Source organism: Podarcis muralis, chromosome 13, assembly GCF_964188315.1.
Source record: "Podarcis muralis chromosome 13, rPodMur119.hap1.1, whole genome shotgun sequence".
Classification (NCBI taxonomy): domain Eukaryota; kingdom Metazoa; phylum Chordata; class Lepidosauria; order Squamata; family Lacertidae; genus Podarcis; species Podarcis muralis.
The window spans coordinates 12412309-12424841 of NC_135667.1; the positions used below are offsets into that span (position 1 = coordinate 12412309).

Genomic DNA, 12533 nt, shown 5'->3' on the forward strand with positions numbered 1-12533 from the left:
GTTTCTGTTTTAACAAATATAAGAGTTAGCCAGCTTTGTTTCCTTTTGCAAAGGAAAACTGTCTTATGAATGGTTCTCTGAGTTACAATGGAATGGATTTCTTGCATTTTGGAGAATTTAAGGAGAAGCCCTCCTGCGGAAGGCAGTGACCAACTGGGTAAGTCAGGGATAATATTATAATACCGCACCGCCACTAGTCCAGTGTGTGAACAGATGAGCAGAGAATCAGTACTCTCTCAATCCAGCAACTGTGATTTAATAGTCATGGCAAGTGACTGACAAACCCCTGGGACAACGGCAGGACTGATTAAGAAAGACACCAGTGCTAAACTTTGCCATTTAAAGTTTGGTTTTTTTCATCACCCTGGCCACTGCCCCATGGACGTCCTTGTTACGCAAGGTGTAAATGACCGGGTTGAGTAGGGGGGTGACCACAATGTAAAAGAAAGCAATTTGCTTGTCCTGGTTGGGAGCGTTGGCTGACGCTGGCTTCAAGTACATGAAGATGAGGGTGCCATAGTACAAACTGACCACAGCCAAGTGGGAAGCACATGTGGAGAAAGCCTTGCGCCAACCAGCCCTTGATCCCATTTGTAACACAGACGACAGGATGAGTCCATAGGAGGTTAAGACAATGGAGAGAGGACAGAGGAGGACCACCACCGAGGTCCAGAAAACAATGGTTTCTGTTACATAGGTGTTGTCACATGCGAGCTTCAGCACCAATGGTAGCTCACAGAAGAAGTGGTTGACATGGTTGGGGCCACAGTAGGGATGTTGGAAGGTGCAGCCTATGTTCAGTGCTGCAATGAGGCAGCAAATGATCCAGGAAGCGGAAGCAAGCTGCCATCGGCGGCTCCTGTCCATGGCGATGGTGTATAATAGTGGATGGCAGATGGCCAGGAAGCGGTCATAGGCCATGACAGCCAGCAGGAAGCACTCGGTGCCGCCTAGCGTCATGGTGGTGTACATTTGGATTGCGCAACGAGTGTGGGAGATGGCTCCATTTCCGGAGAGCAGGTGAGCTAGCATTTGGGGCACGGTGCTGGTGGTGTAGCAGATCTCCAAGACGGAGAGGTGAGTCAGGAAGAAGTACATGGGCGTGTGGAGTCTAGGGTCAGCCTGCACAATCATGATGATCACCAGGTTCCCCAGAAGGGTAAGTGAATATACAAGGAGAATCATGAAGAAGAGGAGAAGCTGGGTTGTGCGGTGACTGCTGAGTCCCACCAAGATGAACTCTCGGACGGAGGTTTGGTTTTCAGGTGTCATTCTGCTCTGCTTAGCTGCAGAGACAATGTGCCGCCGCTGGAGACAGTCTGATTTTCTTGGAGACAGCCTTAACAATGAAAAGTTACTCTTTGGTTCCTGAAAGGGAACAATGAATCCCAAAGCAATCTATGAAGATAAGAGAGAGAGAATTTGGTTCCTATAGAAGACTTCATTTTCCAGTGCTCCATTACTGCAAGTTAACATTTAGTGTCTTGAATTATGTCTATTAGTATCGCTTTATAATTCTGGGGTGGGGTGTTAGGGGCGGGATATGATGGGTACCTTCTTGGGCACTCAGTTCTCACCTGTGGATCCTAGAAGCTGTCATTCGATAGCAGCCACACCCCAGGAATGGCTTCGACTGGACAGCTAAACCAGGTGAGGAAATTAATGTTCATGGCTAACTTAGATTCATAAATTTCATTGGGTCTACTCTATGAGTATGACCAGTATTGGAAACAACCCTTTGTAATAGGTTTGCTTTGAAGTCATTACATTCTGCACTAGGTAAAGTAATCTTTAGTCAGCCCAATTCCCCCCTCCACGTTTCTCATCTTTTGCCTGACCAGAGGTGGCAACCCTAGGTACCAGTCCAGGTTCCACCAGTCTGAAAGAATAAGAGCTAAAAAACAAACAAAAACAAGATGAGCCCATTCCTCCACAACAGAGCTTTCCAAAATTTTCATGTTGATGGCACACTTTTTACACATGCATCATCTCACAACACAGTGATTCAGCTTTACTAGCAAAATGGAGGTTAACCTAACCCCATTCCAGCCCCAGGAGGTGGGTTTGCGCAAACACCTACACACTACAGCTGACACGCTAGCGTGTCATGACACAGTTTCGAAAGCACTGCTCCGCAATCTTACTGTACTTCCCAATAGTAAACAAGCCACAATGTGAGATGCTTGCTTTGCATGGAAACTCTATCACTGTTCTCCAGTCTTGGGCAGATGGCTTTCCTCTGCTTCATTAAGAGTTTGTTGTTTTGTTATGTTATTTGGGTATCCCAAGAGCAACAGGATTGTCACACCACAGAGGAAAAGAGTCATTTAACCTTCAAACAAAAGATTGCTGGGATGAGGAGAATCCCGTGGCACATCTTCCCAAACACTACGCAGGCCTGCCCTGCAAACACGGTTGATATGCCCCTTTAATACATAGAGCGTCCATTCAAATCTGGTCATTAAATTTTATCGCTTGCATGGCAGTCCTGTACATGTCTACCCTGAGTTACGTTTAATTGAGTGCAATGGGACTCATTCCTTTACCTCTTTTAAACTTTGCAGTAACCAAGTCTGACAGATCCACTCCAATTCAACATGGGGAGGAGTTGTGGTGGAGCGCGTGGCCACCCACTCTCCTCTGGGGACAGGGACGAAGTCCCGCATTGCCCGGGGATCCCGGCCACGTAAGCGGCCAGCCAGCCAATCCGCTGGCTGGTGGGGGTGTGGCCAGGACCATTTAGGCTGAGGCGTGAGCCAGGGGCTTCCTCTTGGCTTGCTTCCTCAATCTCCCATCCTCCCTATTTTTCAGGTTTTAGTCATTGGCCTTGCTATGGAGCTTGGTTGGTTGCCGTTGAGGGGCCTGGTAGGAATTTTTCCACTTGGCAAATTGGTATCAGCCATTTGGTTTTCGCCTACCTCATAGCAATTGTCACAACTTTGTTAGGGTGGTGGTTAGGCATTGTTTGACCTTATAATGGGGGAGGGGAGGTGTGGCCATCACCTGCCCTTCCAAGCTTAAGGGCATTCCGTTAAAGGAATCCGGGGGTGTGGATCTTGTCCAAAGCCCAGGGCAGGGCTAGGGCCATGACACAACCCTGATGGGAACACCCAGGGGAGCTCGAGTTGGTATGCATTGATGGGGCTCCCCCTTCTGGTGGTTTACCCTTACTGGACTCTGTGCTCAATGGGCAGGAGTCAGATATAGTTGGGTCCAAACAATGCCTAAGCCAATACCGCTCACATTCTGTAATCAATCAATAAAGTTGTGGCCAAATTTTGCCCAATAACATTAACTTAATATCTGTGTCCTTGTGTGGGTTATTCTTCAAAGAGGGGTTGGTTTCGGGGTCTCAACACGCAACATCTGGACAGCCACCTGCCCATGGTGCAAAGTGGGAACAAATTGCAAATGAAGACAATGCATTGATGTGTGGAATCAAGTATAAATTGAAATCGCTATTGGTTTTGCAGGCTGAGACTCAGTGCATATGTGTACAGCGTGTGGGAGGTGGGCTCCCCCCTCCCCAAGGAACCAGGGCACCAACTATAGGGGGTGGAAGGTGATGTGTGCGTGTGTGATGAGGTTTTTTTAAAAAAAGATGTTTAAAATGAGTATATCAAAAAAGCTCAAAGCATTTCTGTCAGGGATTAAAGGAGCAGAAGTCCCCCTATAAATATTAAACAACAACAGCTAGGCTTCTATATGTGCAGAAATGGAAGGAAGAAGAAGTTCCAACAAAAGAAGAATGGATAAGTAAGATGCAGTAATGGACTATCCAGAACTGGCAAAATTAACAGCAAAATTAATCGTGTTTTATGGAAGAATGGATGCCTTTTTCAGACTATTTAAATAAATATTGCAGTATGATGAACTGGTGAGCAGGATTTGAGCTATGAGCAGAAGAAATAATTAGATTATAATATTGTGGTTATGATTTGATAGATGGGGTGCAACAGAAGGGGAGAAACAGCAAGGGGTGCGGAAAGGGGGTGGGAAGTCGACAAAAATAAGAGAAAAGATGAAATTGTCTATTGACTGCATATGTTTTTTTCTTTTCTTTTAAATAGAAAATTTGCATTTTTTAAATGTCACATTGAATTCCAGTACAGTTCAGTCCAAGAAAAACAACAAGTGACAGACCGAGTAACAAGTACAGGGAGGGGTGTATATATATATATATATATATATATATATATATATATATATATTTGCTTTCGTAGATTTTCACGGGTACAGGAATGCAGGTTTTGGTGTCCTCGGGTGTCTTCCCGTGTAAAAGATGGGGTGTCTAGGCGACGTTTCGACGAGGTCTCACTCGTCATCTTCAGGCTGGTGTTTTCGGCTTCTTGTTACTTGTTCTTCCAGTAACAAGAAGCCGAAAACACCAGCCTGAAGATGACGAGTGAGACCTCGTCGAAACGTCGCCTAGACACCCCATCTTTTACACGGGAAGACACCCGAGGACACCAAAACCTGCATATATATATATATATATATATATATATTTGCTTTCTGGGACAAATGCAAACAACTAGCCGTCTGGAGAGCTGAAACAGAGACCTCACATAAGACAGACACACACACCAACAAACTCCACAAACTAGAGAAACGCCAGAAGCCCAGCCACCCTCCACAACAACCCATGAAACAAACAGTACATAACATATCAGACAGGATCCTCACCTCAACTGAAACCAAAGTACTCTCCAAAGGTTTCAACTTTGCAGTCGCCCCGAGACGCATCCCCACGGAAAACATCATATGCGGAGTCGAAGCTAGCCTAACCAAAATCAACCCAGATGAAGCCAATAAAATCAGACTTGAAGTCACCAACATCCTCTGCTCCAGCAAACCACCCAGAAGCAATTTACACAAAGAAGAACAGAAAGCACTCACCAACCTGAGGAAAGACAACAACATAATCATTCTCCCAGCAGACAAAGGTAATGCCACTGTTGTGATGAACACATCGGACTACCAAGCAAAACTATCAAATCTACTCCAAGACCCTACCTATCAACCTATAAAAACAGATCCCACCACCTATCTGGAAAAAACCACCAAATCCAAAATAAAAGCCTCTCCTATCAGTGAAGAAATCCAGCTAAGAATCATCCCCAGAGAAAAATCATCCAGATGCCCCAAACTCTACGGCCTCCCCAAGATACACAAAGAAGGAACACCACTCAGACCAATAGTCAGCTCCATAGGCTCACCTCTACAAAATCTCGCTAAATTTCTCGCCAAGCAACTTCAGCCCTATGCAGAATCCATCTCTTCACACGTTCCAAACTCCTTCCAGTTCATAGAAACAATAAAGAAGCAAAACCTACATCCCAATGACCTACTTGTGAGCTTCGATGTTGTATCTCTCTTCACACAAGTGCCCATTAATGAAGCCTTGACAGCCATTCAAAACAAATACAATCCCCCCGAATACATCTTGGACCTGACCAACCACTGCCTAACCAACACGTACTTCATCCACAATGGACAAAGATACAAACAGATAGAAGGAGCACCTATGGGATCACCCCTCTCACCGGTCATCGCAAACCTGTACATGGAACACTTTGAAACCAATGCTTTAGACAAGTCAGAACACAAACCCAAACTTTGGCTCAGATATGTTGACGACACCTTTGTAATTTGGCCACACGGGAAAGAAAAACTGGACAGCTTCCTCACACATCTCAACAGCCTACACCCCAAAATACAATTCACTATGGAAATAGAAGCCAACAACCAACTTCCCTTCCTTGACGTCCTAATCTACAAAAAACCTGATGGCTCCCTAGGACACACTATCTACCGGAAAAAAACACACACCAACCGCTACTTACATGCACAATCACACCACCACCCTGCACAAATAAACTCCGTAGCCAAGACTCTCATCTCCAGAACCAAACGCCTGGCTGACAAAGACCACCTGACAACTGAGTTACAGAATCTCTCAAATGTGTTAATTGCCAATGGATACCAGCAAAACAGGGTTATGAAGCTAATCCAAAAAGAAACACCCCCCAAAAACCAAGACACAGAAGAAAACAATGGCATGGCCCTCCTTCCTTATATCAAGGGCACTACAGATAAAATTAGCAAAATCCTCCATAAACACAATATCAAAACAGCCTTTTGCACCAACCAAAAAATAGCCAATATCCTCAGAAACCCCAAGGATAAAATCCAGTTGGAAAACCAAGGGGTCTATGAAATACCCTGCAAAGTCTGCCCAGCCACGTACATTGGACAAACAAACAGACGAATAAATGCACGTATTGCAGAACACAAGAATGCCGTCAAAAAAGAAGAAAAAACTTCCTCTCTTTTCCAACACATGAAAGAAACAGGACACGAAATTAATTTTGCAGATTCCAAATTGCTCTTTAACATGGAACATCACCACAAGAGAATAATCATGGAAGCCATCGAGATAGAGAAACACCCTCACAACATGAACAAGCGTGACGACACATCCCGCTTGCCAGACATCTGGAAATTAGCCCTCCCCACAAAAACTGACACCAGAGCCAGAGGCACACAGAACGCCATCACCAATCAACCACACCAGATCCAAACCCAGTCCCTCTCCACAGATAAATTACAGACACCATCCAGTAGCCAAACCATGGTGGCACCTCCGGATGCTGCACCCCCCTGCAATCCCTACACAGATCTGGCTGGCACAGGCCACAAAACCACAGCTCGCCCCTATACACGAAGCCAAGCCAGAGCACAACTAATTTCAGTACAGCCATCTTCTCAGAAAAACTCTTCACAAAGTTCAAGAGGTCAAGACACAAAGGCCTTAGCAACTAATCCACACCTAATGACCCACCTAAGTGGTACTCAGGATATCACTCAAGAAATCACTCAAGATATCCCTCAAGTAATTAAGGAACAAAAGAAGAAAAGGCACACTAGCCTGGGAACTTCCTCTCTGCCCAGAACATTGGAGGCTATACACCACACCTCCTCAACAGTATTTATAGGAACTCAAACACTGAGATCCTGCTCTGTTCCAGTAACAAGAAGCCGAAAGCACCAGCCTGAAGATGACGAGTGAGACCTCGTCGAAACGTCGCCTAGACACCCCATCTTTTACACGGGAAGACACCCGAGGACACCAAAACCTGCATATATATATATATATATATATATATATATATATATATATATATATATATATTGCTTTCGTAGATTTTCACGGGTACAGGAATGCAGGTTTTGGTGTCCTCGGGTGTCTTCCCGTGTAAAAGATGGGGTGTCTAGGTGACGTTTCGACGAGGTCTCACTCGTCATCTTCAGGCTGGTGCTTTCGGCTTCTTGTTACTGGAACAGAGCAGGATCTCAGTGTTTGAGTTCCTATAAATACTGTAGAGGAGGTTTGGTGTATAGCCTCCATTGTTCTGGGCAGAGAGGAAGTTCCCAGGCTAGTGTGCCTTTTCTTCTTTTGTTCCTTAATTACTTGAGGGATATCTTGAGTGATTTCTTGAGTGATATCCTGGGTACCACTTAGGTGGGTCATTAGGTGTGGATTAGTTGCTAAGGTCTTTGTGTCTTGACCTCTTGACCTTTGTGAAGAGTTTTTCTGAGAAGATGGCTGTACTGAAATTAGTTGTGCTCTGGCTTGGCTTCGTGTATAGGGGCGAGCTGTGGTTTTGTGGCCTGTGCAATCCCTACACAGATCTGGCTGGCACAGGCCACAAAACCACAGCTCGCCCCTATACACGAAGCCAAGCCAGAGCACAACTAATTTCAGTACAGCCATCTTCTCAGAAAAACTCTTCACAAAGGTCAAGAGGTCAAGACACAAAGACCTTAGCAACTAATCCACACCTAATGACCCACCTAAGTGGTACTCAGGATATCACTCAGGATATCACTCAGGATATCACTCAAGAAATCACTCAAGATATCCCTCAAGTAATTAAGGAACAAAAGAAGAAAAGGCACACTAGCCTGGGAACTTCCTCTCTGCCCAGAACAATGGAGGCTATACACCAAACCTCCTCTACAGTATTTATAGGAACTCAAACACTGAGATCCTGCTCTGTTCCAGTAACAAGAAGCCGAAAGCACCAGCCTGAAGATGACGAGTGAGACCTCGTCGAAACGTCGCCTAGACACCCCATCTTTTACACGGGAAGACACCCGAGGACACCAAAACCTGCATATATATATATATATATATATATATATATATATATATATATATATATATATATAACACAATATGTGTTGGTATAATACAGTTGTGACTGAATGGTAGAAATTAGCTTGAACAGCTGTCAGGAATATAGCACTCAATGCATTTCCAAAATAAGCACTAATGTTTAATTTCAGCACTTAAAAACACATTAGACCTTGGTCTTTTTCTAAACTAAAAAATGTTAACAGCAAGCTAGCTGAGTACCAGTAACTGGAAAGGTTTGGATAGAGAATGCTCTCCCCAGGCTTTCATACAGTGGAGAGATTATTATACCCACAACAATACACATGGCTAAAATCCATGCTGAATGTCAAACTGGCGATGTCCACTAATATCTTGTTCTAGGGAACTGTGTTCTAGAAGTTATCCTTTTGCATAAAAGCAAACAACAAGGTATAATCTTATGCAAAAATATTTCTCAAATCGTTTTAAATTGAGCAGAAAACTATAGGTATGTCATCATTATGAAAGAAAGTCTAAATACCATATTTTTCCGTGTATTAGACGAGGTTTTTTGACTCAAAAATCATGTCAAAAAACGGGGGTCATCCTATACACGGATAGTGGCATGGTGGGGTGCAGCACAGAGGATGAACAGAACCCATCATGCTAGCCCAGACCTTGCACTGAGTGGGGGGAGGGCACAAAGCGTTTACAGAGCCCACTGCTCCAGCCCAGCCCTCGCCACCAGAGTCACGTGGATCCACACTGGATGTCTGCCCGCCCACACTGCAGGGAGCCTGGCTGGTTGAATCAGCCCTGGGCAGGTGGCTAGTGGGCAGGCGTGACCTTTCCAGACCTGGTAAAAGGCCAAGGCATGCTGCCACTCTGTGTCTTTTCCATCTTCCTTTCGTCCTTTGAACTGCTGGACTGCTAGCCTGCAGTCACTAGGTAAATCTCCCTTATGGGGTAAACCTGTTTTTATACGTTTGTAACTTTAAGTCTAAAGCCTGCCTTCAGGGATCACACTGTGCTCTGCCGGATCGTGAGCAAGCTTTCTTTTTATTGCTTACGAATAAAGACACTGTCGTCTTCATTCTTTTAGGAGGAATTCAAGGGGTCTTACCAGGAAAATGTTCGAACACCTTTCAATCTGGACAAGCCAGATTGAATTGCGTATTGTCTTAAGAAACTCACATGAGTTTGCAACTAGTTTTCTGCTGTGTAAAGGGGAATGCACTCTGCTAAGTAAAGGAACTTGCCAGCGTAAGTTAGGAAGGATATTAATAAACAATATATACTCTCCTGCCACCCTGAACATTCCCACAGCCCACACATGATGTTTTGAAGATACAAATAGGGCTTGTGATTTGCTTCTGTGGGAGCAAAAGAGTAAGAGAGACTGCTCAGAACCTAAGACCTCTGACTAGGCTTCAGGACTGAGCGGAGACTTGATATGCAAATACAAAGCACATTAGGCCTTCTGGCACAGCATTCATTAAGGGGAACTGGCAGAAACTGGACAACACCTGGACTAATGACACAAGACGTCAGCATCTTATTCCAAGCCCCTTCTGCGCAGGACTTTTGCTGCTGCTGCGTGGATATCCTTGTTGCGCAGGGTGTAGATGATTGGGTTGAGAAGAGGGGTGACCACGATGTAAAAGACAGCGAGTTTCTTGTCGCTGTCGGGGTCTGTGACTGACGGGGGTTTCACGTACGCAGCAATGACCGTGCTGTAAAACAGGGTGACGACCGCCAGGTGGGACACACACGTGGAGAGGGCTTTGCGCAGTCCAGTGGTTGAGTGCATCTTCAGCACAGAGAACAAAATGAGCCCGTAGGAAGCCAGAATGACAGCCAGAGAGGTCAGGATCACCACCGCAGACGTCCCAAAAACAATCATCTCTGTGGAATGGATGTCGGCGCATGCCAGCTTCATCACGATCGGCAGTTCACAGATGAAATGGTTGACGCGGTTGGGGCCGCAATATGGGAGACGGAGGGCACAGATGACGTTTGTTGTAGAGACAATGATGCCACCAGCCCAGGAGGCTGAGGCCAGCTGCACCTGGCGCCACCTGCCCATGAGGATGGTATATAGCAGCGGGTGGGAGATAGCCAAGTAGCGGTCGTAAGCCATGACACCCAGGAGAATGCACTCGGTGCCGCCCATGCACGCAATTGCATGCATCTGGACCACACAGCGTGTGAAAGAGACGGTCCCATTCTGGCTCAGGAGGTTTGCCAGCATCGGGGGCAAAGTGCAGGTGATGTGGCAGATCTCCAGGCAGGAGAGGTTGGCTAGGAAGAAGTACATGGGCGTGTGGAGCCTCAAGTCGGTCCACACCAGCGAGATGATCACCAAGTTCCCCATAAGAGTGAGGGAGTAGATGATGAGGATGATCACAAAGAGCAGAATCTGCGTCTTTCGGTGGTTGGTGAGTCCAACCAAGACAATCTCAGTGATCGACGTGCTGTTTTCCATCCCCGCACTGGCCTCCTACTGGCAGGAAAATGACAACTCATTTTGGCAATTGAAAAGAAAAGAAAGAGAAAGCAGCAACAGTGAGAGACTGCAACATTCTTTGGGAACTGAGAGGAGTGAGATTGCTGGAGCATCAAGATTTATATCCAGTGCTTTAAATTTTTTTTAAAATTAAAAGCTGCCAGTACTCACCATGAAAGAGGGACGCGGGTGGCACTGTGGTCTAAACCACTGAGCCTAGTGCTTGCCGATCAGAAAGTCGGCGGTTCAAATCCCCGTGACGGGGTGAGCTCCCGTTGCTCGGTCCCTGCTCCTGCCAACCTAGCAGTTCGAAAGCATGCCAAAGTGCAAGTAGATAAATGATGTGAAGGTAAACGGCGTTTCCATGCACTGCTCTGGTTTTGCCAGAAGTGGCTTAGTCATGCTGGCCAAAAAAACTGTCTGCTGACAAACATCGGCTCCCTCAGCCAGTAAAGCGAGATGAGCACCACAACCCCAGAGTTGTCCACAACTGGACTTAACAGTCAGGGGTCCCTTTACCTTTTTACTCACTATGAAAATATCACAGTAAGTGCACTTTTAACATTTTGAGGGGAGGAAGGTGCCAGTACTGCGTACCCCATGTATACCCCCAGCAAAAACACTGTTTATATTATCTATATATCCAGTGCTTTGGTGGGGGGACACAGGGGTATGCATACCCCTAAACATTTTGTGAATCTTTGCACTTTTGTCCATTTACTGTAGGTATTTATTTTTCCCAATTTCAACTATAAACTGGTGATTTTCTTGAGTTAAAATGAGAGTACCCCTAAACATTATTTTTTTAAGAAAAAAGCACTGTATATATATCTCTATGTCTATCTCTATCTCTGTCTCTACAGCCCAACATATTTTGACCAGTTTTCCTTCCCAGGGACACTCTTGAACATCAAATTTCAATAAGCTAAAGATCAGTCTGGTAAATTCTACCAGTATTTCTATAGTAATGTTTAGTATTATTTTATATAAACTACTTAAGAATGTGTGTGTGATATACTTTAATTAAGTGACATTAAATAAAATTAATACTTGGTATCTGTATGTTACTGCAACTTTTTCCAGCATCTCCTCACCCCCTAGCAGTTAATCCCACCTAGCTCACAGGTTGCCTGTTGAACAGTTTTTACAACCTGCTAAGTCAAGAAGTTAAAGCTGCCCTGGATTGTACCATGCCAGATGGTTATGTGCAAGACAAATGATTTTCTCTTTTTAAAAAAGACATTTTTGCACATTATAAAATATTGCCAAGACTACTGGGAGGACCATGAGGATGGGTCCTGCAACCACAAAGATGGAGAAAGCTCCAGTGAACTCCTAGGCAGTTAGAGACTTCCCCCCCCCCCTTCCTTTCCATAGGATTGGTTCCTTTCCGCTTTTCTGCCCTCCGTTCTCTGGGATCGGGGCAACCCTAAACCCATACAAATTATAATCCCCAATCTATTGAATTGAAATGGGTGAGCTTTCCTTGAGCAAAAGGCCCACAGTATTAGCAACTTAAACAAGAGGCATAGTAATTAATTAATTTCTCCTAAAACAACGAGATGTGCTCTTCTATTCCTCTGGCATGTCTGGACCAAGACGTTTTGCTGCCTAAGGCAAATAACATGATGGTGTCTCTTTTCTGCCATGTACTGAAATCAATTAGACCAATGGTTGAATCTGATTTTGACATTAGTGATGGGACAGAAATGCAAGGGGGCACAAGACACACAGCTGTTCTCCAGCACCTCACAACTGTTGCTTGCTCCCCCACATCTGTGGCCCATTGTCACTCCGCCTAATGATAGGAATGGACCTCCCTCCCTCCCACCCACCCACCCATGCACACCAATCTCAATTCCAAAT

At 45.2% G+C, this 12533-nt stretch overlaps 2 protein-coding genes across 2 annotated transcripts; both read right to left on the minus strand.

Moving 5' to 3' along the window:
- Window positions 1-339: 339 nt before the first annotated feature.
- On the minus strand, window positions 340-1272 carry LOC114583374 (olfactory receptor 2D3-like). Its single transcript, XM_028704696.2, has one exon. It carries the CDS (start codon window positions 1270-1272, stop codon window positions 340-342), a length of 933 nt encoding a protein of 310 aa, XP_028560529.2.
- An 8444-nt stretch (window positions 1273-9716) lies between these two features.
- Window positions 9717-10646, minus strand: LOC114583373 (olfactory receptor 2D2-like). The gene has a single exon (XM_028704695.2). It carries the CDS (start codon window positions 10644-10646, stop codon window positions 9717-9719), a length of 930 nt encoding a protein of 309 aa, XP_028560528.2.
- Window positions 10647-12533: the final 1887 nt, after the last annotated feature.

Excerpts from the sequence above, each read along its gene's own strand:
- LOC114583374 (XM_028704696.2), bottom strand. The coding sequence starts at position 1,272 with ATGACACCTGAAAACCAAACCTCCGTCCGAGAGTTCATCTTGGTGGGA.
- LOC114583373 (XM_028704695.2), bottom strand. The coding sequence starts at position 10,646 with ATGGAAAACAGCACGTCGATCACTGAGATTGTCTTGGTTGGACTCACC.